The sequence below is a fragment of the Clupea harengus genome, chromosome 4 (genome assembly GCF_900700415.2).
Source record: "Clupea harengus chromosome 4, Ch_v2.0.2, whole genome shotgun sequence".
Classification (NCBI taxonomy): Eukaryota; Metazoa; Chordata; class Actinopteri; order Clupeiformes; family Clupeidae; genus Clupea; species Clupea harengus.
Genome location: NC_045155.1, coordinates 3,404,245 through 3,428,930, shown reverse-complemented (window position 1 = coordinate 3,428,930; position 24,686 = coordinate 3,404,245). Strand labels below are relative to the sequence as shown.

Sequence of the window (24,686 nt, the reverse complement as noted above, 5' to 3'; positions counted from 1 at the left end):
TGAGCACAACCCATTGTCCGATAACGGCAGTAAGAAACACACAAGCTTGTTTCTCTTTCCCACAAATGTCAGAGAGGAAATCTAAGGGGAAAAGCGGAAAAGCGGTGGAAAAGCCCCTGGAAACTGAACTGCTCACTTTGTGTCTCACTGCCTTGTGTCTTCACACTCAAGGCCCCTTGAGAGTTTCAGGCCTGAGAATCAGGCTGTGGCTTTATATAAATTGCACACTGGTCAGTATGTGATTACTTTCTGAGCTTTGCAATGACCGACCAGTCTTAAGCACAAACAATTGTTAAGTTATTTGTTTACTTAAGTAAGAGAAAACTCTTTATTTCACAAAATGAATGATCCTGGTGCGCTGGTGCTGACAACAGTGGGTTCAAAATGTAAGCGAGAGAAAATATGCAGTCAGCTAAAAACACAGGATGGAATCAGCATTGTCTGTATGTCTTCTTTTCGACTAGTCTTGTTCTTTGGAACTAACGACAATAAATGGCGGGTTTTTAGCTGACAAGAGGGCTATAAGCACTTACAATAGTTTTGCCTTTTAAAAAGCTGCTCTAGCCGTTTCCTGTGCGGTCCAAAAGGTGCTTAAATTGTCTCAACTTAGGCACAGACATCTCTTTCAATCGGCCATACAGCAGCATTGCGTTAAATATCTCTGTTGCACGTTTAATGCTGTTTAATGCGTCGAAATATCCTGATAAAATCTTTCATCAAGTCTGTTCTTGGAGTGAGCTTAACGGCAGAGTCGTATCCGATGACAGAAGTAAGCATGCCTCCCCTGGATGTGTTGATTTATGTTAATAGTGGGTGTTGACTGTGTACACTGCATAACAAAGCTATCCGGCAATGAGATAGATGAGCTTGCGTTACAAGTTACGAAGATGGAGCGTAGAAGGCGTGGCTCCCTCCACAGTCCCGAGCGTAGGAGTTTCGGGGGAATTCAGAAAATGTTGTGTTGTATAGCACTCAGACAGTGATGAAAACGGATTTCTTTTTTTGTAAATGCAGGATATTACAGTTTCACGCACCGTTAAGACCCATGACGTGTTTGCCTAATGGCCGATTTGTTTGTCAGATAAATTAACGGCTCGGTAAAATGTTTATCGTCCGGCAGGCTACATTTTTTGCTCAAAGCTGCGGGTAGGGGTTGACTTTTTTGGAAACAAAAGAATGGCCGGGGAGGGGGAAATACAGGCATGGGGGTGGAACTGGTTTGCCAATTCAAGATATCACAGGGCATAAATAATTACCGGGGTAGAAAGGAAAAGTGATATCATACATTTTCTGATGTGTTTCCACTTCTATGACGCGCACAACTGTGGTTTACGGTATTGGCACGACACAAATATGTTTATTTTTTTGTTATCAAACATAAGCTGTACTGTCTGTCTCTGTCAACTTCAAAGATAAAGTTAACGTCAGCGATAAATCCAGAGGACAAGATGTAAAATGAGAATAACTGGACTGAAATTAGGCCGCTCAGTTTTCCATTTTGTTTAATCAATAGCCTACTTTCACATTATTCTCATTTTAATCTAGTCATAATACAATGATTAATTTGGGTGATTGGTCTGTTAACATTTAAGGGAAATGCTTAAAAAAAACACTTATATAGAACTTCTAAAGAGGTTCACTTATAGAACCTATAAAGAGGTCAACGAGAAGAAACTAAACCAACATGATCTGTCATTACAACTTACCAAAACTAATGCAAATCTCTCCTCTAGTTCCATTGAATCGGGCATGGGGACTTTCAATGGCATTATGTGATGCTTCATCTCCGACTGTCCATCCACACTCTCAATATTCCCCATGGTTAAACAAAATGTCAGTCCAAAAGGAAAATTTCAACGTCTTTCTTCTTTTTGGATTGCTCTCAAAACGCTAAACGATATGTCTTACATTCCAGATGTTGTCAATTCACATGACCAATAGCAAACCTAACTATTGTCCAAACCACACAATGGAAGTAACACGCACACTATTTTCTTACATTCATTAATCAACTATTCAATTTTGCATCTGTCGCACGCCATTGAATCAAACTATCACTTCAAAAGCTATGAAGTATCAATTTGTTTCTTCTCCGTAAGTATTGAGTCGGAGCTGCCCAGCCAATCCATTTCTTGCTGTAAATCCAACTGTATGATTGAGCCAACCTTCAAACTACTTTATTACAGAACTTTCCTGTCTACTACGAGCCTCCATTCATTATCGTTGTGAGATCCCGAATAAGACTCCTCGATTTCGTATCCACTCAGGCTAAAGTGTAAAGTAGTATTGTCCCACCCATTTTCAAAGAAGTCCTCCTCACTGAGGGGGTGACTTTTTTCGTCATGCAACACATCGTTTGCCTCAGTGAGACAGATGGATGGATCATTACGTCTGAAACAGCGCATTATCGCGGCCTGCCGGTCTGCTACTGCAACTTCAGCATGACCAATTAGGAATTTGAACTATTTACATAGGATGTCATTACTGGCTGCTAGCTTAAAAAAAATAAATAAATAAATAAAACATTATTTAGCGAGGATAACACTCATGACTATGACTATAAGAGTTTAAAAGTGAGCAGCTAAATTGTAACTCACAGGCCACTATCTAGACATCAATTCATTTCTTTTCATACAAAGGCCTGTTTATTCTTTGCTTTTCTCTTCCCCAAAACAGCAGTGTCAACAAAGCTTGAAGTGCATGTACACAGTCCATGATATGGGCGCCCTCTAAAGTAAACATGTATACTGAAGGATGTTTATTAATGGAGGTTGTAGCATAATTAATCATAGTAATGTTTTGTGTCTTGATGTTCCTTGGTCATCACTACCTTCACAAGCTACCGAAGAGTAAACATATATAAGATAAGATAAGATAAACTTGTATTAATCCCCGTAGGGAAATTCAGTATATATATATGCACCTTGTTCAGACAGTTTCCACATAAAGGAAGACAAACGCAAATCAATTTAAAGTGCAAATAAAGTTTAATCAATCAAGACAGGCATTCATGATGAAGTGTTAACCATACTAGCTGACATTCCTACCACCCCATTCCCTTTCTGTCGAAAAATAACTTTCTCCCCCATTCACACAAAACAGTTTCTTGCTGATTTTTTTATATCTATCTTTCAAGCTGCTGGTCACAACACCACCACAGTCATTTACAACTTGGCACTGTAAGGCTGCCTTCAGAAGAGATTGAGCAAATACACATAATAGCACACTTCTATTCTAGAATATTCTAGAATATTCTATTCTACACTCCATTAGCAAGGAATGCAGAACCAAGCACAGTGATTCAGACCTTTCTGATATGAATGTTGCTAAGGTGACAGAGACATTTAATAACACTGTATGACAAAGCCTCATCAGCTACTTTTGAAGACCCCTAACACATAAAACAGAGTTCCTTCAGTTCAAATAAAAGTTTTTCTTTCAAATTACATTATTTTCAGTCAAGACTGTGCACTTTCCAGCAACGGAGAAGGCATAAAAGTGCAAACATTTAAAACTGTAACACGGAACGACAAAAAGCAAACAAAAATAATTATAATCTATTACTAACCTGCTGTTTGCTACTGGTGATACTGTACCTGCCATTGCATAATTTCTATCCACATGCACCAGCTGTAATGTCTGTGAGGGTCATGTGCTCTTCTGGACAGACATATTCATGGTCTGTGTAACTACATCAAGTGAGGAATGTGTCTGTCGGAGTTTGGTTGTGTAATTCGTTCCTTTTGAAAAATGAGCTATCTTTGGTTTTGAGTTGATGAGAATTGTAGTTACACATCCTATGAATATGTACGCACTGTGTTGTACAATGTACCTACACAGTCGTTCAGTGAGCACTTAACAAAAGGTGCTCAGTCAAGAACACCCGAGAAAATGAATTAAGTAGTTGCCACATTGTACCTGAAAATACTGACAAGGTTAAGACTTCACCACAGGAGGACTGAATGTAAAACACTTGTGTTTGCATGTTAACATCAATCTAAACGCATTTTGCTAGTGCAAATGTGATATAATACCCCTTTCGTTGTTTTTTTCCTGATTGACAGTAAACAACCTCCCTGTTCAGACAAATAGAAGGTATTCCCCTGATGAATGACCACACTGAAGTGATATGATACCTTTGTCCTTCCTCAGCAGTGATCCCGTTACTCTAATGCTACACACAACTTCAAAGTTACAAAAGTGACATTTGCAACATACAGCAGAAGCTTAAGAGTAGATAAAGCAGGAGCAGACAGAGACTTTAAAGGCATCATCATCAAGTCCACTTGAATTCCCATTAGGTGGTCTCCTCGGCCAAGGCGTACCTGAGAAGAACAGAGCATTAATAGCAACAGGAGGAGGCTAAGATCTATTTGCACAGATGCTCTTGAATGTTCTAAAAACAAACTCTGGGTGTAACTGGTGTACATACCACTGTGTGACCCCTGAGCTGAGGTCAACCTGGTCCAGCTCAAGCTGCAGCTACAAAAAAGAAAACAAGAAAACAAGAGGGCATAAAGAGCTGCTCATGCCAGAATTAGAATTAGAATTCGAACTAGAACTAGAACTAGAATAAGAATAAGAATAAGAATTAGAATTGGAATTGGAACTAGAATTTGAACTAGAACTAGAACTAAAACTGGAATTGGAATTGGAATTATAACTAGAATTAGAATTGGAACAGGAACTGGAACTGGAACTGGAACTAGAATTAGAATTAGAATTGGAAGTAGAATTAGAATTGGAAGTAGAATTAGAATTAGAATTGGAATTGGAATTAAAACTAGAACTAGAACTTTAATAAGAATTAGAATTACAGACAAAAAAAAAAATTCAACATTACAAATGAACTGTTTATTCATAGACGATAAAACTGTTTACTCTCACTTTTCCGATGAGTTCCTCACGACTCATGAAGGAAACACTGTGTTTCACCGACAGGTCCAGTCTTCTCTGCGTGGCCTCCTCCAGTGACAGGTCAAAGTCAAACCTAGCAGGGGCAAACGCAATGGAACATTAAGCCTCTGGGGCGGGCTGACACGTCATGTCATTATCTTTCCCAAGCCAGTTATTACTCCCCCACAACTTACCTCTCATTGAACTCAGGGTTGAGGTCTTTCTTCTTCACGCTGGTCTTCCGTTTGGTGGTTCTGCTCTTGTCTGGGAAAAGGATGAAGGAGACGTAGGGGTCGGATCCATCTTTGGTGCAGGCAGTCAGGTTTCTGTCCACAAACAAACAAGCCAGACTGAAGTGTTTACAATCTGGCGGCAGACAGTCCAGGGAACACAAATTTAATGCTGCAGGTGTTCCAAGAGGAATGTGGTCAGCCAAACAGCTCGAGGGTGAAGTTCCTGAAACAGCTCATGGTATGTTAACAGCCTGTGAGCCTTAGATATGAGATATTCAAACAGCGAGCGAGGAAAAGCACATAGGTAAGTGTATGATATCTGGGGCACTGAGGGATTTACAGTACCTGCAGGCATAGACTGTGATGACCAGTCGGCTCTCCTCAGAAGAGTAGAGGAGAGAGAGCTTCACCTGTCCACCTCCTCCATCATCGCTCATACCATCTCCTCTGTAGACACAAGCACACACACACACACACACACACACACACATACACACACATACACGGACGCACACACATACAGACATGCACGCACAAACACACACACACGCGCACACAAAACACACATGCAGACAATCTAATTATAGCTTGTCTATTTCTCTGTGCAAGAAAGACCAGTAGTGTATTCTGTGTGACACTCACGCGTTGGTAGGCACTGCTCTGTGCCTAAGGTTGGCCGCCACGTCTGAGTCTCTGCTGGGAATGACGTGATCTGCTTCCTCTATCTCGTCTCCGTCTGTGACGTCATCACAACTCGCCTTGAGGCACTCCACTAACTTCGAGTCCAGTAACTGATGGACCGAAATACAAGTGAATTGTTTATGATTGCAGACAAAGATGACTGGATTAGCTATTTGATAAATGATGGGCAGATGGACATTTAACGGGGAATAGTCAGTTAGACTAGTATTCAAAGGATGCTCTGAGAACTGAATTATTTTAACTTCAAATTGAACTAGACTGCATGATCGCTGTAGTCTGGAACTACGTGCTGAAATGTTGAACCATTGCGCTGTTGTTGCTAAGGCACCTTGACTTCAGCCCTCAGAAGGATCTCACTCTCTGGGAGAGCGCCATCCAGAGGCAGCCAGCAGTCCAGCACCAGGTCAGGCTCAGCCAGCATCTCCCTCAGTGGCAACACCAGGGCACCCAGAGCCTGGCCCCAGCTGTGGGAAAGCTGCACAGACAACCCCGTATTAAAACACTATGACTGTCTGTCACAGCCAGTCAAGTTCAGTCAAATCAGCAACACGGCTCAAACTGATTTTTTATTTTTTTTTAATACGTATCAATTTCCTGACCTTCACTGTGAGGATGTCCTTTTTGGGGTCACGAACCAGGAAGTGACAAGCTTCATCCCACCGAGGAGAGGTAGAACGATCACAAACCTATGGGAGAGTAAACATAAATATGCACACAGTATGAGAGACACACACATTTACCATTTCATTACACAACAATCCAGTCTTCATGTAGACTTTAGGGATGTGTCACATCAAGGACACAGGCAGACATTACAGCACGTGGAAATGAACAGGAAGTCCCACCTTAGTCCGGTATGAAACGCCCTCTAGTGAGATCTCTGCCCCGACCTTGGGCTCTTTGCCACTCTTCTTCAGCTATGGCCACAGAAAACATGGCACGGAAAAGAAAACAAGTCAGATTGCAAAGCCCACATCCGTAGAGCACACAAAAAAAATCTCCATGCAGACAGTTACAGCACAATTTATCTTAGATTCCGTTTTTGGAAGCGTGAGACGTGAGGATCTCCCTGAGCATATGCACTCACCGGCAGACCATGGGCCCTGTCCACATAGACAAAGAGCAGGGCTACAGAGGACACCACCTTATTCTGATACGCCTGCTGGGACTGGAGCTGTAAGATCTAACAGGACACATCACATAAGAGGCCATCACTTACACTGTTCAACTGCCAAACGGTGCCTGCCAGCATACTAATAATCCAACACGACATGCAACATTTCGTGTTATACAAAAATGTATGCTTTTGTATGGATTCTTCTTGCAAATGAAATGACCTGATACAGTACAGGACCTGAGAAAAGCAAATGAATGGACTGATGGAAACAGTTGTGCGGCCCGTGTGTACACAGACACATTAGCTAGCAGGTGTTTCGTTTCTGTGAGCACTCAGACAACACGGTGCTAACCTGGTCCAGTCTTGTCAGATCTGTTACTCTGGGCAACCACTCCATCACCAGGTGAACTCGCCCCGACTCCGTGTCATTCAGAGTGTACCACTGCAGGTTTGGGAGGATAACAACACACACAGCCACCGACGAACACACAGAACACAGAATTAGTAATATTGAAAACCTTTAAGTGTTATCTTATTTTTTTTTTGTATTCAGACTTGGTCTGAGGATGCTCTCACCTGATCATTGAACTGTGCGGTGATAAGGTCTCTTAGATTAATCTTGAATCTGCAATGAGATTTTTGAGATTACATCTGCAGAATCCCCGGTTCTACACAGGAGAACCCCCCCCCCTTTTAAAAGCTTTCTGACGTCTTTGTCTCCTTTCCTTACCTGCCGAGGAAGTCATCCTGGTCAAAGTCCTTGTCAAACAACTCAAACTGCACCTCTTGTCCCGGGAGCTGGGTCAGGATCACCTGCGAGGGACACCAGAGACGGCCAGAAGTGAGAGACATAATTACATGGTGTGAGTACAGCAGAGATTTCCACAAGGGGAGCCATGTCCCAACAGGCTGAATTAAAGAGGTTACAAGAGCTCCGTGAAAAAAAAACGTGTATCTAAAAACAGATGAAAGCCATTACTCATGCTGTCACTCCCAGAGGAACACCGGCCCCCCCCGTTGAAGCTCGAGCGTGCACTCATACCTCATACATCTCATTCCAGGTGGGGTTGAGGTTCTCTTTGATCACGTGACTCTTGAAGGTCACACCACCCACGCGGACCTTGACGTAGGGGTCGCTCTTCCCCTTCCGGCCCATGAAGCTGTCCTTGGCGACGAGGTTCTCGGCCTCCACCAGATGGATCCTCAAGACGCCCTGCAGGAAACACAGAGGTGGGCAGAGCAGGGAGGGCGTCTCAGTATAGTATGTCAACATGGGCGAGGGACAGCTTAAGAGACAAACGGGATACGTTACGACAGCCTGTCAGGCTTAACTGGTTTGACGAGTTCTTACAAAAAACGTTAATTATCAAATCAATATTAGAAAAGCAAACACACTAATGTAGCCTGATTAGAAGGTGAAATATATCCTGAGGGGCCTCACCTCAGTGGCGAAGTCTTCATCTGGGCTGGTGTTTTTAGGTCGCGTCACACAGGGGTTGGGGGACAAGTTGGAGCCACCTGGGGTCACCTCTGAGATCACGCCCCCTTCGCCATGGCCTGACCCAGGGGACGTGGGACATGGAGAAACAGGGCTGATGGGAATAGCGTCTTCATCCAGCCAAAGCAACTGGGGCACACACACACACACACACAACAAAGGTAAGGGGATATATAGATCCGTTAAAGTCGGTAGACACAGAGACAACTAAATATTTGTTTGTATGAAATAGGACGTTTTGACATGACAGAGAAATAATGGCAACCTTAAGTGATTTTCCTATGCAGGAACGTAATACAGATAAATCCCATTTTGTAGACCAGACTGTTTTCTATATTACCTCTAAGAGAGCTTGTTCCCAAATTAAACTGCATTAAATGCAAAGCAGCTTACCAGTTAGACTACCAGACTACCAGATAGATTACTATGAATAGTACTTTGGGATAAATAACTAGAGATGCCCCTGCTGGTCTTAAGCATCCTCTATTCTCCTCAGAGAATGTTGTCACAGAATGTACACCACCAGTGGTTTTTTTCACCCTACGTCTGACAAAGACCAGATGCTGTAGTGAGCGTGTGAGGCTCAAGAGAGTGTGAATGTAGGGGAGTGTGATGGAACTGTGTCAGTCCACTCACCCTAAGCACAGCTTTGAGGTAGAGCCTGCTGGCCGAGCCCTGAGTTCTCCAGCTGGAACCACTGGTCCATCGTAAGCTCTGGGGTGACCAGCAGGCGGTCCAGAGGGATGGCCAGACTGCCCAGGGACAGGGACCTGTCGTCGTCCTTCACCTGTGAGAGAAAGGGACGCAGAGACAGCGTGGGAGTGGAGGGGTGAGAGAATTACAAAAATGCGGAGACACTTGAGCAAACACAAATGGCAGGAGAATTGGTCTAGTCAGGTCTCCTAGGTGATCTGTTTTGGCCTGGTGACTTAACTCATAGGTTAAGTTTTCACCGACACTTAGAGTAGAGGGCAGATTAGCAGAACACATGTGCAGACCTGAATGTCCAAGTCCTGTTTGAGAGGGTCCTGGATGAAGAAGGTGAAGGCATCCTCCCATATAGGGTCGGTGGTTCCAAACACAGTCTATGAGGAGTAAGGAATAAAACATTTGTTTAGATCACATCAGGCAAAATTATGCAATTCATGTTACAGTTGAGTCTACATGCAAAAAATGAATGTGGTGTAATTTACGGATTGAACCTGCAATGCTTCTTTTCAGCATGTGTTGCTAACTGCCACCTCACTAAAGTCTAAAGTAAGAATCCACCTCAATGTACAGTGACAACACAAAATATGCAGGGGTTTGGGGTTCCCTGATTCATTAATAAAAAGAACCCTATAATTTGAATTGTACATTAAGATGTTAAATTATTTGTGCTATTCGTTGGGGACTTTCCAAAGCAGCCAATTCCTCTTACTGTCACATGCAAGCACTTACAGCCAGCAAACCTAACCTAAACAATAGAACAACTGTCTAACCATAGATCCTGCGCAGCAGGATACAAAAACAACGCACAACTGTCTGGGGACCGCCGCAACACACGTCACATGTTGTACCCGGGCCCTCCCTTACAGTACAACATGCGCTGTCTGTAGCCCACGAGTACTACAAAATGACTGCCCAACCATAACACATACAACGACAACAAAGCTGCCTTCGAGAGCATTTCTCTGGGGTTGTCACCTAGCATCAGTGTTTCGTTTAATTAATGCCCACGACACCCCCTGAAGGCTCAACAGTGGTGTTTGGTGTCCCAGACCCATCCCCCTCCATATTCTCGATGGGTTGGAACACATGCCACTACACAACAGACAAGATTCCATGTATCTCAGTTTTAGTTCAGGTTAATTCACAACCCGAAGTAGTCTGCAAGCACCTCAGCCATTACCACGGGCTCGCTTTTCAAGCACCCTTTCAACTCCTTTAAAGCTCTATTGAGTCACCTATCTCCTCTGGTCTTGTGTGTGCTTGCAAACCTCATAGCCTCGCTTCTGCAACCAGTTCCGCTTTAGCTTCTTTCTTTCAAATGTTTCCTCAAATGCTTCCACACATCTTCAAAGAGAACTGTTAACTCAATAAAGTGAACAGTGCGCTCACAGTCAGGATACAACTCCATGTCTGGTCTCATAGCAGTCACAACAATACACTGTGGAACATGAAGTTGTCTTCTGACATCAGCCAGCAATCTCCAGGTCCCACACATTGCCCCATTTGCCCCTCTTGCGCAGACGTATCTGCCTGGTTTCTGCCCCCTTTTCCGCCCCTCCTGCACAAAAGACATTCCACTGTCCCTGTCAGTCTACTGTCTACTGCCTGGGCAATGAGTTAACCTCAACTAATTCATTCTCAAACAAACACGCAAATGATTTTAAAACCTGATTATGTCTCCAGGTGTAGCGACCTTGGGTCAAGATAGTTTTACAATCAAGTTAAGATGATTTAATGAGCCAACACCCAAGCAACTGGAACTGGCAACTTGTGGCAAGTGATTTTAGAACCCAGGAGGAATAATCTTTATTAGAACATCTATGTGTGTGAGAGCCAATTTAAATATTCAGCAGCTAAAAAGAAACTTTAAGATGTTTGTGTAGTTTAGCAGATCAGAAAAGAAAGCATACATCTAACCATTGACAAAATGTTGCACATTAACACATGTATGTATGTGTGTATACATGTATGCATGTATGTATGTATGTATGTATGTATGTATGTATGTATGTATGTATGTATGTATGTATGTATGTATGTATGTATGTATGTATGTATGTATGGGTGTTGTGTGAGTGATGACTGACCCGGCTCTCTCGAGTGGTGTCTTGCACAGACAGTTGCACCATGGGGCTGGGATCCTTATTGCCTTTCTTCATCTGTGACAACACATCTGAGTCAACACACAAACAACTGCAGTCCTCATAGCCTTAAACTACACCCCACTATCTGTCTCTTTTACTTCTCTCTCCTCTCTTTTTTTCTTTATTTATACCTGAGAGAGAGAAAGAGAGAGAGAGAGAGAGAGAGAGGATGCAGCTGGCTCAAACAGGAAGTAGAGAATGACTCACCGGAAGGTCCTGGGCTCGGTCCAGATACACCACCAGAATACATCCAGAGGGGGCCTCTGCTGTCTTGCTAGAGATGGTGAGGTTTTGGTTCCTCTGCAGCACCTGCATATACAATACAGTCAGCCTTTGCCTGCATATACAATACAGTCAGCCTTTGCCTGCATATACAATACAGTCAGCCTTTGCGTGCATATACAATACAGTCAGCCTTTGCCTTCATATAAAGTCATTTGCATGCATATACAATACAGTCAGCCTTTGCGTGCATATACAATACAGTCAGCCTTTGCCTGCATATACAATACAGTCAGCCTTTGCCTGCATATACAATACAGTCAGCCTTTGCCTGCATATACAATACAGTCAGCCTTTGCGTGCATATACAATACAGTCAGCCTTTGCCTTCATATACAATACAGTCAGCCTTTGCCTGCATATACAATACAGTCAGCCTTTGCCTGCATATACAATACAGTCAGCCTTTGCCTGCATATACAATACAGTCAGCCTTTGCGTGCATATACAATACAGTCAGCCTTTGCCTTCATATACAATACAGTCAGCCTTTGCCTGCATATACAATACAGTCAGCCTTTGCCTGCATATACAATACAGTCAGCCTTTGCCTCCATATACAATACAGTCAGCCTTTGCCTCCATATACAATACAGTCAGCCTTTGCCTCCATATACAATACAGTCAGCCTTTGCCTGCATATACAATACAGTCAGCCTTTGCGTGCATATACAATACAGTCAGCCTTTGCCTGCATATACAATACAGTCAGCCTTTGCCTGCATATACAATACAGTCAGCCTTTGCCTGCATATACAATACAGTCAGCCTTTGCGTGCATATACAATACAGTCAGCCTTTGCCTGCATATACAATACAGTCAGCCTTTGCCTGCATATACAATACAGTCAGCCTTTGCCTGCATATACAATACAGTCAGCCTTTGCGTGCCTTCACATTCCTCCACTTTGCCCTCCTACTGTGAGAGTTCCTCTTGGACTGTTCATGGCTCAGCACCTCTCCCAGTGTGAGTGATGAGGGGAGGTGGGCCAGGAGGAGGAGGAGGAGGGAGGGAGGGAAGAGGGAGGGAGGGAGGAGGGGCAGGAGGATGTGTGCTGTGTGCCGCCCGCTGTGCTCACCTCACTCAGACGCTCAGCAGAGGGCAGCAGAGAGAGCCACTCCAGACGCAGGTGCACCTGGCCCGAGGGAGCGTCCTTCAGAGGGAACCACTATGAAACAGTAAACACACACACACACACACACACACACACATACACACACACACACACACACACACACACACACACACACACACACACACACACACATCATTATAAATTGATTTAAGAGTAAATTATAGGAAAAACAGTGTATGGATTAGCAGAAACAGTACAGATGGGAAAACACATGGCTGTGCCCTGGTCCCTGATCTACCTGCACAAGAGGCCAGACAAACAGGACAAAACGTGTTTTTGTTTACACAGCTATGGATTCCAAATCAGTTAAAAATAATCTGCAAGACTCTGCAGGCTGGCCAACACTCACCTCATCCAAAAGTCTGGCTTTCCTTACTATATCCAAATCCAGCTTGACTCTGAGAAACAAAGATAATGCAGGATTAGACAATGAAACAACACACCAGATTGAACCACAGAGCCAGAAGTAATGCCCCAGTGTTTACAGGATTATAAAGATCACATTTCTACCATTAGGGAAGTTCACCTGGAAACACAAACTGTTCAGCACTAAATTAAAGTTGCAGTGTTGTTGTTTTTTAAGGTTAAAAGAAGACTTGCTCATAGACTCGACGTTGACTCAAAACTAAACATATTGTTGGTATGCATCTTCTTTCTTTAGGGCCTCCCTAACCTAGAACACATATTTTAAACCCAATAACGGAGGAATAATAACTTGCTCTGGTTAAAGCGAGAATGCCTCGTAAAGTAACTGAACAATTTACGCTCTACTTCATCAGTGTCATGTATGACCTGTTTGCAATTCTACACAGAGTTGGTGTTGCGTCTTTGCATAATTCAAGCAATCTAAATGTAAATATTCAAAGTCCAAATGATAACAAGAAGGTGGAACGATGTCCCAAAGATCAAAGACCCTACAATATTTGGATATTTGTAACAATGCTGAAGGTTATAGACGAGCTACTTTGGATAACAAAATAAACAGACAGTGTGAAATAAAGCTAGACTTGAAAAAAGAATCTTGCTGGATTAGAAAAAAAATATTTCTTTGGTTTACAAATAAACTTTATGTATTTAGCTATTTTGCTTAATGTATTTTGCTATTTGCCTTTAACCTCTGTTTGGGGAAACATTGGCAACCTAGCACTACCATGACCATCCATTTTCCCTTAGAGGATGGCCTAGGAAGAATATGCTAGTCACAGCTTCACATACTCCCTTTGTTGATGATCTAAAGGCAATTCTAATATCATGGCCTCCAATCTGATCATCTAACAAGGTCTGATTCAGCTATATGGTGAATGTGCTACTTAGCTTGGAGCTGGGTTGCAGCTCACACAGTTAAAAGCATGGCTCTGAGGGTGATCACACATGGATACAGTGAAAAGTACCTCCCCAGGAAGTCATCCTGGTCATGGTCTTTGTCAAACACCTCCACCTCCAACTCCTGTCCAGGCACTTCATGGACAATGACCTGACAGCCACAGACACACATGGGGTAAGAAGTGCCCAAAGAGACGTACACACACCAGCACACAAACAGGTTGACACAAACACAGACCAGTGAAGAGATGAGACATTTATGATTATGAAATGATCAGTGGGAGAGAAATAATCAAGTCAGCTGAGACCACTCTGAGTGAGGTGTGCATGATAGGAAAGGACACATTTGCTTGTTTGCAGGTATAGGTCAAATGAGGCTCTAGTCATCTTTTTTCTCACAAGAATTTCTCCTCTAGCACCCCCTCCCCCTCGCCCCACCCCGCACCACCCTGGGTTTCACAACCATGGCGTGTGATAGTCACATCCTGTTATTTCTTAAGATGTGATTGTGTTGCAGTTTTGAAACAGACTCAGCAACATATGGACATTAAAATCGTTTTTTAAATCTAGATTTGCTCTTCAATACATCAGCAAAAATAACTTCCCCTTTTAAATGAATAATATATTTTTAAGAATAAAAAAACAGATTGGTGACTTGTTTTACCATTAAAGTGATATTCGTGATATTTTCTATTCTAACTAATCTAATTGTGTCACATGTGTGCCATTCAGATGATCACCACAAGCCATGCGTTTGAAGCATCTCTTTGTGCTTTGAATAGAACAGTAAACCCGTGACTCAAAATGTTACTGAAATCAAGCATAAGGGGCAAGTGACCGTTAATACAGTGGTAAAACCACACACTAAAGTACATATGCACACCAGAAAACAGTAGTGCAACACAGGGTTACTGGAGTTTCTCTGAACAGTCAGGCTAAAATGGAAATAAGTCAGGCTTAGATGTTTTCCTATCCGAAAAAAAAAATACTTTTTTGTTAAAGGCCAAAGGTTGTCATTTCAAAATACGCTTAGCACACTGTATCACTGTTGCCGTGCTTGCCCCAGCCGCTTGTTTTCTCCAAGTGTTCTGAGGTCACAAGGTTTTCTCTTCATGGAGACACACTGAAATGAGTGTGTTCTTTAATGGCATGCCAAAGATGCAGGGGCAACTTTAAAGTATGCTGGGCAATCACTGTATTACATCTGGGCTATTTCACTACTTCGATCTCTGATGAATCTTATTTCTGTGAGAAATAACACATTCAATGAATACAAAACCCAAAGTGTTGGCCAACATTTGTTGCTCGTTAACCACTTTTTTTTGTTGTTGTTGTTGTTGTTGTGTTGTGTGAGAAAACACATGTCCCAATGACTGAGGCCTTGAGAGTCAGGAGCCCATGACTCCATCTTACCTCATACATCTCACGCCATTGGGGGTTGAGGTTGTTGTCCACGTGGCGTGAGGTGAAGGTCTGGGTGCCCACCCTGAGCACGGCGTAGGGGTCTGACTTCCCTGCCAACACGCCCTTGATGTAGTTGTCCTTAGCCGCTAGGTTCTCAGCCTCCAGCAGATGGATGCGCACAATCCCCTATCAGAGTCCATTCACACACACACAGACTGAGACGGAGGACAGCACTCTGTGCCAAGCACAAAGGATCTTAATCTGCAAATCCATACATCAAACATTCCTTTGGGGGTCTTTAGGAGAGTACATATGGGGTGTAGTAGTTACCAGAATGCACAGCATGAATGCAAAGGACTCATTCCAAACACCATGAATAGATGCTAACTGCTTTGTTTTACGTCATATTTTGACTATAGGTTTCATGTAGTTAAATCTCAGTACAAGCTCCCCTGAGGTCTGTAGTGGGTTCTGCTAACAGCACAACACATTCAACCACAGCGAAAGTGGTTAATTGACCACTCTGCTCTCTGAGTATTGAGTGGGTGTGTTACCCGTGGGAGAGGGGAGCGGAGCTGCGCAACGTGCAGGTCAGCCACCAGGGGCACAGTGAGGCGGTTGGGAAGGACCAGGTAAGAGGCGATAGCATCCATTATCATAGTGTCCGACATTGCACTGCAAATGAATTGCAAGGGTTGCATTTTGTTGACAAAGAAAATGGCAAACAAACCGTCAGACAGACACAAAGACCTTGACATACAGACCTTGACATACAGATATAACATCATACTGTCATTTGCAATGCATATTCACACACAGCGTGGGATCTGGCAAAGGTGCAACACGGTAACAAGGGATTTGCTCACATAGAGGGAATTTCAGGTGGGAAAGGTGGGATTACAGTCTGGGATTGTTCCTATTTGAGGCCACGGAAGGATGCAATGTCATTGCAAAAAAAACAAATTGCAAGTTGCCACTATCAACTAGTGGGACCTCAACTCTAATGTGGAAAATCATGCTTCTCATCGACTCAAACTGAGGACATCCCGTCAGAGAGCTGTCAATCACACGAGCAATCCAGCCATTCTTAATGGTCAGGCCAAAGACATCACAAAGGGGCTGGTCCATTAAGATGGTATATATATAAACACAATATGCATGTACATGATGGAAGGACCTCCAGACACCAGCACGGTTCACTCACTTCAGCCCAGGGATGTCTAGCATGTTGGTTAGCCCCGTCCAGTTGATATCAAGCTTCTGTAAAGACAAGGCACCAGAGAGATGAGAAAGGTGAGAGAGAGAGATGAGAAAGGTGAGAGAGAGATGAGAAAGGTGAGAGAGAGAGATGAGAAAGGTGAGAGAGAGATGAGAAAGGTGAGAGAGAGAGATGAGAAAGGTGAGAGAGAGATGAGAAAGGTGAGAGAGAGATGAGAAAGGCACCAGAGAGATGAGAAAGGTGAGAGAGAGATGAGAAAGGTGAGAGAGAGAGATGAGAAAGGTGAGAGAGAGATGAGAAAGGTGAGAGAGAGAGATGAGAAAGGTGAGAGAGAGAGATGAGAAAGGTGAGAGAGAGATGAGAAAGGTGAGAGAGAGAGATGAGAAAGGTGAGAGAGAGATGAGAAAGGTGAGAGAGAGAGATGAGAAAGGTGAGAAAGAGATGAGAAAGGTGAGAGAGAGATGAGAAAGGCACCAGAGAGATGAGAAAGGTGAGAGAGAGAGATGAGAAAGGTGAGAGAGAGATGAGAAAGGCACCAGAGAGATGAGAAAGGTGAGAGAGAGAGATGAGAAAGGTGAGAGAGAGATGAGAAAGGTGAGAGAGAGAGATGAGAAAGGTGAGAGAGAGAGATGAGAAAGGTGAGAGAGAGAGATGAGAAAGGTGACCTCTTTAGCCATTAGAATCTGCTGAGACATAAAGCTCTGAGGCCAGAGGGGCAAGGGAGGGACTCACAGGCCTGCGGATGAAGAACATGGTGATGGCACCCACTAGAGGAATATCCCCAATCAGAGGCTCCAGGATCACCCTCAGCTTGCCATGGAGCTGGTAGGATATGAGAGGAACCGAGAGAGAGAGAGACAGAAGAGAGAGAAAGAAAATAAGCATAATAATTCTGTCTAACGTTTCATCAAACCTTTAATAAGTTAATTGTCTTGCTTCTTTTCTCACCTGTATGCCTTTGACTCCTGCTTTGCAAAAGTACTTCTTCACCTCAACGTTAATCTCCACATCTCCGGCAAAGCTGCACAACACACGAAGGGTCACAGTTTCACTCGTCTTGGTTTGTGTGTCGTAAAAAATACACTAGGAGGAGAATAGGGCAGATGGGCGTGATGTACCTGATGTAGAGGTCCAGCATCACCTGGCGTTTGTCATGCTCTGTATGGGCCTTCACGCCAACCACTCTCATGGCCTAGAAGAACGAACATGTCACTTTTAAACGGGTGAACATACATTGTGCAATCGATACCCAGGGCAGTGAATCATCACATGCATATGGTTTCAATGCAATTTATGACTGGGATGAAGAATTCAAGAAGTCACAAGAAGAATTCATATTCAACACATTTGTTGTTAAATGAAGTCCATAGTAATATAAAGTATAAAGGAGTTCTACCTTGTCTCCATAGTAATATAAAGTATAAAGGAGTTTTACCTTGTCTCCATAGTAATATAAAGTAATAAAGGAGTTCTACCTTGTCTCCATAGTAGTATAAAGGAGTTATACCTTGTCTCCAGAGTAATATAAAGTATAAAGGAGTTTTACCTTGTCTCCATAGTAATATAAAGTAATAAAGGAGTTCTACTTTGTCTCCATAGTAGTATAAAGGAGTTCTACCTTGTCTCCAGAGTAATATAAAGTATAAAGGAGTTCTACCTTGTCTCCATGGTAATATAAAGTAGTAAAGGAGTTCTACCTTGTCTCCATAGTAATATAAAGTATAAAGGAGTTCTACCTTGTCTCCATAGTAATATAAAGTAGTAAAGGAGTTCTACCTTGTCTCCATAGTAATATAAAGTAATAAAGGAGTTCTACCTTGTCTCCATAGTAGTATAATGGAGTTCTACCTTGTCTCCAGAGTAATATAAAGTATAAAGGAGTTCTACCTTGTCTCCATGGTAATATAAAGTAGTAAAGGAGTTCTACCTTGTCTCCATAGTAATATAAAGTATAAAGGAGTTCTACCTTGTCTCCATAGTAATATAAAGTAGTAAAGGAGTTCTACCTTGTCTCCATAGTAATATAAAGTATAAAGGAGTTCTGCCGTGTCTCCATAGTAGTATAAAGGAGTTCTACCTTGTCTCCGAGATCAACCTTGGTGAAGCTTAGGGTCTGCAGGTGTGTGCTGGAGGCTCTAATGGAGGGAGCGATGGTTTCCACCAGCAGCTTCTCCAAATACTGCCCAATGAAGGGCCAGGCCTGCTGGATAATCTGAAACCCAACAAGAGCCAGTTTTAGTAATTAACATTTTAAGTAGTTAGTGATATTAAATATACTGATGATTACAATTAGACGTGTATGAACAACAAACTGAACAGACTTCAAATAACTTTGTGGTTTATCTAAAATGGCTAAACTGGATAATCTGCAACCCAACAACAGCCAGTTTGAGACTCTAAGGTATTCTCATGCAGTCAGCAGAGGGCTTCATATCCTAGTCATCTTGGACACGATGGATATCACTGCATTTAGGTATACCGTTCCTTAAGGTTTATTTTAAGTTTCACATTTCTCATGGTGTATGCCAATGGAAATGTACAAACAGTGAAATGAAAAGGCTATTGAATATTAATAACATTTTAAGTAATTAGTGATATTAAATAGATAGATAGATAAACATTTATTAATCTCGTTAGGGAAATTCAGGTGTAATAGCAGCAAGATTTACTGTAAATCTAGGGTTAGATAACCCTAAAAGATACTGATGATTACAGTTAGATGTGTTTGAACAGCAAACTGAGCAGACTTCAAATAACTTAGTGGTTTATCTAAAATGGCTAAAGCATATGCTGAGTGCAAACCACTGTGGACAGAAACCACAGCAAACTCTCTGTGGTGAACTGGTCTCACGCAAGGCTGGATTATGGACAAAGCCAAGAGTCATCCAAATTACGTTCGTTTTTGTGACTTTGTTTGACTGGTGTTCTTCAAACCGAGTTAATAAGTACATCTCTGTCTCTCCTCTGACCTCAACTCTGCCGTAATGCCGTGCCTTGACTGACTGAGTGACAACACACCACAAAAGCCACGAGGAACAAGCGTTCTAAGACTGTGGAACTGCAACTTGACAAATGTTTTTCAGCTGCATCAGACAGCTTGCAACGATTAATTCCCACCACTGCAACTTGTCGCTGGGATGGTCTGCGACAGTTTCATCAGACAGTCACAACAACTTAAGAGAAGTCCGATGAAAGGTCTTCATTGGTAAAAGGTGTGTGGGCTTAGATAAAGGGGAGTATACAGCACCGTTTGCATGTGAAACTCATCTCGACTTGATGAACGGCAATGGTTGTGGAGTTTATTTTTAAATAGAAAAACAGAATTATTTAATCTAATTTATACTGCTTTTGCTTTGTGCACTTCCAGGCTAAAGGCCATTATGACACATTGTCAACAGACTGACCCATCAAAGCAACAGCTTTGAAAAAAAATACTCTGCAAATGCACCCTGAAGACTCAATGTCCACCAAGGACCTAATTTTATTGGGACAAGGTTAGCTCAGTTCTCACTACTTGTTTAAGTGACAATTATGATAAACAGCGAAATGGGGATAAGATGATGGGATTTCAAAACTGCACTAGGACATGAAAACATGCAATGGCGATGCCCTTTGAGGCCTTACATCAACTGAAAATTGAGAAGAGCTTTTGAAAAACATTCTCTGCCTAAATTTTGGCTACAACTTCAGAAGAGGATATGAAAGTCCACCCATGAACTCCACCTGTCACCACAACACGCTGTTATCAGGGTGTGAGGTTTGACACGGGGCTGTTAACACCAAACCTCTCTAGCCGACCAAGGAGTTATTAAGGCAGCAAACATTTCCAGTTGAGAGGGCTTCAAATATTTCATGCTCACACAGCTTGCTAAATATGTTTTTCTATGTCCTTCTGCACAACCACATTGATCTTGGATTAAACCCACAATGGCTGTTATGCCATATACAGTCTGAACAGGACTTAATCATATTTAGGAGTTATAAATTACTGTTCAGTAAATATAGATACGGCAGATGGTGGATGTTTTATATGCAGTTATGTTCTTCATTCAACCTCATCATTACTTTAAGTAGCGCTAAGAAATTCAGTCAGAATTGCAAATGAGCCGCTGTCCCCCAAGCATGTCTCTGCACCTATAAATCCCCCATCAGGGTCATGAGAGAACAGTTCAGGCCTCTGAGTGTGTGTGTGTGTGTGGGGGGGGGGGGGGGGGGGGGGGGTGGTGTCTGTGTGTGTGTGTGTGTGTGTCTGTGTGTGTGTGTGTGTGTGTGTGTGTGTGTGTGTGTGTGTGTGTGTGTGTGTGTGTGTGTGTGTGTGTGTGTGTGTGTGAGCTGAGGCAGAGGCTGAGGCAGAGGGAACTGAGCCTGCGTTCACCGTGTGACTCAGGAAGTCTGCCAGGGGAAGCTTGTGCAAGAGTAGCTCCGATCATACCCTGCTGACTAGCCTCCACAATCTCAGCTTTGTCTGTGACTTTATGGCCCTGCAACAACAGCCAAGTACCTTCTTCATCAGTACTCTGTTCAGGCCTGTCAGCCTCTAGTTAAATGGAGGTGGGTCACTCTAGCAACAGCAGGCCATTAACTCGACAAAGCATGCATCAGAATCAGAGTCAGAATCAGGTTTTATTGGCCAAGTAAGTTTTCACAAACAAGGAATTTGACTTGGTAAAGTGGCTCTCAGTGTGCTTACACAAAATACACATTACAACACAATACAAAACATTTTTGTGTCTGGAGGTTTTGGCGAACAGTGATCTGTAGCGTCTGCCAGAGGGGAGGAGTTTGAATAGGTTGTGTCCGGGGTGTGAGGGGTGCATGCATTAGATGCGTGTGTGTGTGTGTGTGCATGTGTGCGTGCGTGTGTGTGTGTGTGTGTGTGTGTGTGTGTGTGTGTGTGTGTGTGTGTGTGTGTGTGTGTGTGCATGTGTGCGTGTGTGCGTGTGTGTAGGTGCATGTGTGTCTGTAGGTGCATGTGTGCGTGTGTGTGTGTGTGTGTGTAGGTGTGTGTGTGTGTGTAGGTTATTGTGTGTGTGTGTGTGTGTGTGTGTGTGTGTGTGTGTGTGTATGTTTATGTGTCACTGTCGCCACTGTTACTGTTTGTTAGACTCACCTTATTGATCCATTCAACCTTCTCCACATCAGGGAAATTAACCTGTTAACAAACAAGACAGACACACTTGGACTTAGACTTTACCAGATCAGTGTAAAAGTCTATCGAAGGAAAGTATTTGAAGAACAAGCCAAGATTTACAAGTTGCACAGAGTCATACACATGTCCTTTTAAAGGCCAATAGAAAATGTGTGCAATGTACAGAGATAAATATTTACAGTTTAATAAGTCTTTCTGTTTCTTTTTGGTTGTTGTTATTAACAGCATCTCTATGTACAACTCCTGTGATCTTCAAATCCACAGCCACAAGATATAAAATGGGATTGCACATCCTCCAGTGTTATCGCATGAATCAAGATAATATCTTCGAATGTGTGTTATCCTGTTTACCCTCACAACCCCTGTCAGATGAGCCTGGTTTGCAAAAGAGGAAGACAGATAAACTACCACATTGACTCATAACATGAGCTGTTATTACCATTACTTATAACTTGGAAGGTTCTGTTTGTACCTAAAAGCTGCTTTTAATGTTGGCTCTCTTATATTTACATGTATAGTGTTCTGTGATATGTCAGCTTATAGTTTTTGAATAATACAAAAGCATAGATTCATTAGAATGACTACGTGACAACTACAGTTAGACTATAACTGTTGGCACTTCTTTAAATAAGAATACATGTATTACTGATCAGCCTGATATCTTGTGCAGTACAGGCAACATTTTCTGATGAAATGAAAGAGAAAGATATACTTTGTGTGCTTTTAAGTGTTAGTCACTTTAAAAGGAATGCATAACAATATTATGTACAGACAGGAATGAAAAGAGGCTGACAGAAGGATTCCAGAAGCAGCTTCTGCTTACATGTGTCACCGCCTTTCTATGCAGCTTTTGTATGGCTTGCTAATACTACGACCTTCACAAGTTCCTAGAGCACCATAAAGCTTTGGCCACCTGTATATCCTCAGAAAACCTATTGACAGCACTACTTGTTCTCAGCGATGCAATCTACTGTGACTCAGATTCAGTGCAGACTAAACTTCAGAGATTTCAGGAAAATAATGTCCAAATATAGACAGGGCTGGTCTCACTGTGGAATGTGGCGAGCTTAATGAGGGCAAGAAACCAAGGGGAAGACCGAGGGAGAGACAGAGGGCTCTGTGGGAAAGGGAGCTGGGGAGAGAGCGGTAGGCCAAGTGGCATTGGTCAAGTGTGTGTTACTGATAAGTTGGTACCTTGGGGGTGAGGGGGCATAGGCACGCCTGTATGTTGTGTGTGTATAAGAGATAGCATGAGAGAGAGAGAGAGAGAGAGAGAGAGAGAGAGAAAATGAGACCTGGCCAATGATGTTTGAGTTCCCCGTTCAGATTGACCAAAGAGGTATATGGGCTTATTGAAACTGGTCAAGAAATCCAACACATGAACCTAATACCTGCTAAAGAGGATCTATTGTTGACCTACTAATAATAGCATGACATCTAATCCCAAGACAGGCTAAGCCTCAGATGCAGTGCGGAGCCCTACTGGTGACAGAGAAAAGACACATCCGTCATTCGAACTCTGGCTGGGGGGCAAGGACTGGCACTGTACAGGTTGATGGTTTCGAATCGAAAAATCTCTAGGCATACTTAGGGTAGCCTTCTTACAACTGAATGGGGTGAAACAAAACACAATATAAACTTACAAGATAGCTCACATGACAGACCAAACACCATATTTCACAAGAAAGACATGTCAGTTAAAAACAGTCAGCTCCTTTCGATTACGAGTTCCGTAGACTTAGAGCAGTTCTAAAATGCAGTGGTCTGTTTTAGCGGGCATCATACGGATTTCCTGCCGTGCATTGCTGTCGCTATACAAATTCGACGCCACAAGCAGAACGTGCTGTGACAGTACAAGTTAGACATGCATCTTCCAAAATAAATGGTTATTTACCTAACAACAATTGTGTGCGCAGTATAAAATAAAACGAGCGCACGGTGAGTGACGTTGTCAAAGACAGATGTTGTACAGCTGTTGTCATCACTATCGCTAACCAACATAAGCCTAGGTAGGGCACACAGTAAAATGAAGGCGAACTTGAACTAAAGCTTACCCATGATGGCAAATCGCGTTTACTCCTAAAAACCCGTGTGGTGGTAATGTCTTGTTCGTTTTCCAGTAAGTACATGGCTGATTGCAGACGAGAGTGTTTTTCATCCCGGCTGTGCTTCCATCCCATGTAGATGACAAGACCGAACAAGACTAGACTGACACTGAATCCGAAGTAGCCTGCCAGATACACAGGCAGTAAAGCACCCAGGCACTTTCCGAAAGACCAAAGAACCGACACAGCATGCTCTCCCGGACGACTGTGAGGCTGCATATTCCCTGGCAGGGCCGAGTCCGCAGCCCCTAATTCTTTATCAGCACTCGGCCCTGCATCACCAGATGGCATCGGTAAGTCTTTCTCCATGAAGCCGCTACCTACTGCTGCAGAAGTCAACTGGGGTTGGAGTGAATTCGGCTGAAGGCAGGAAAATGTTCAGTTATTCAGGAATTACGAAGTCATAACACCGCGTAGCTGCAGGGGCTTTGGTTGAAAGCAGGCAACAGTGAGCGGCATGTGTGTACTTGCCAAGCAACCCCTGATGGATTTTAATTTTCAGACTCAACCCAGAGGGGCGTGTTTTGTTAAGCCCTCCTCAGGGAGAGTAGCTTACACCTTCAACACTAAAAAAGGACATTGAAATCACCATCAGACATTTACCCATAATTAAAACATTTTTTGTTTACATTTCTACAAATGAAATTACTGAAAGAGACAAGATACTTTTTTTTAAATAATGCACACAAACATGGGAATGCAAGAAGAAAAATTATACATCCTACTCATATTTTTTTTATAATTATAAGTTTTCCATCACTTGGCAG

The 24,686-nt window shown here is 42.8% G+C and overlaps 2 protein-coding genes across 4 annotated transcripts in view; both read right to left on the bottom strand.

Moving 5' to 3' along the window:
• Positions 1–2,839, bottom strand: part of fmnl3 (formin-like 3) — a 41,424-nt gene extending 38,585 nt beyond the window's left edge. For all 3 annotated transcript variants that reach the window (XM_031565807.2, XM_012841691.3, XM_031565808.2), the window contains exon 1: positions 1,707–2,839. In XM_031565807.2, coding sequence (XP_031421667.1) covers positions 1,707–1,820 — 114 coding nt within the window. In that variant the 5' untranslated portion in view covers positions 1,821–2,839. The remainder of the gene's footprint in view (positions 1–1,706) is intronic.
• A 129-nt stretch (positions 2,840–2,968) lies between these two features.
• On the bottom strand, positions 2,969–24,427 carry esyt1a (extended synaptotagmin-like protein 1a). Its single transcript, XM_031565474.1, is given in 32 exon segments — positions 2,969–4,325; positions 4,433–4,482; positions 4,888–4,990; positions 5,091–5,222; positions 5,475–5,576; positions 5,772–5,920; positions 6,160–6,306; positions 6,431–6,517; positions 6,677–6,748; positions 6,919–7,014; positions 7,301–7,390; positions 7,525–7,573; positions 7,679–7,761; positions 7,991–8,161; positions 8,390–8,575; positions 9,083–9,121; positions 9,123–9,233; positions 9,445–9,531; positions 11,245–11,316; positions 11,509–11,610; positions 12,663–12,752; positions 13,069–13,117; positions 14,111–14,193; positions 15,456–15,632; positions 16,001–16,121; positions 16,651–16,706; positions 17,398–17,487; positions 17,614–17,686; positions 17,784–17,857; positions 18,743–18,877; positions 21,776–21,817; positions 23,869–24,427. Coding segments are annotated over 32 exon segments (3,306 nt in total). The 5' UTR covers positions 24,229–24,427; the 3' UTR covers positions 2,969–4,297.
• Positions 24,428–24,686: the final 259 nt, after the last annotated feature.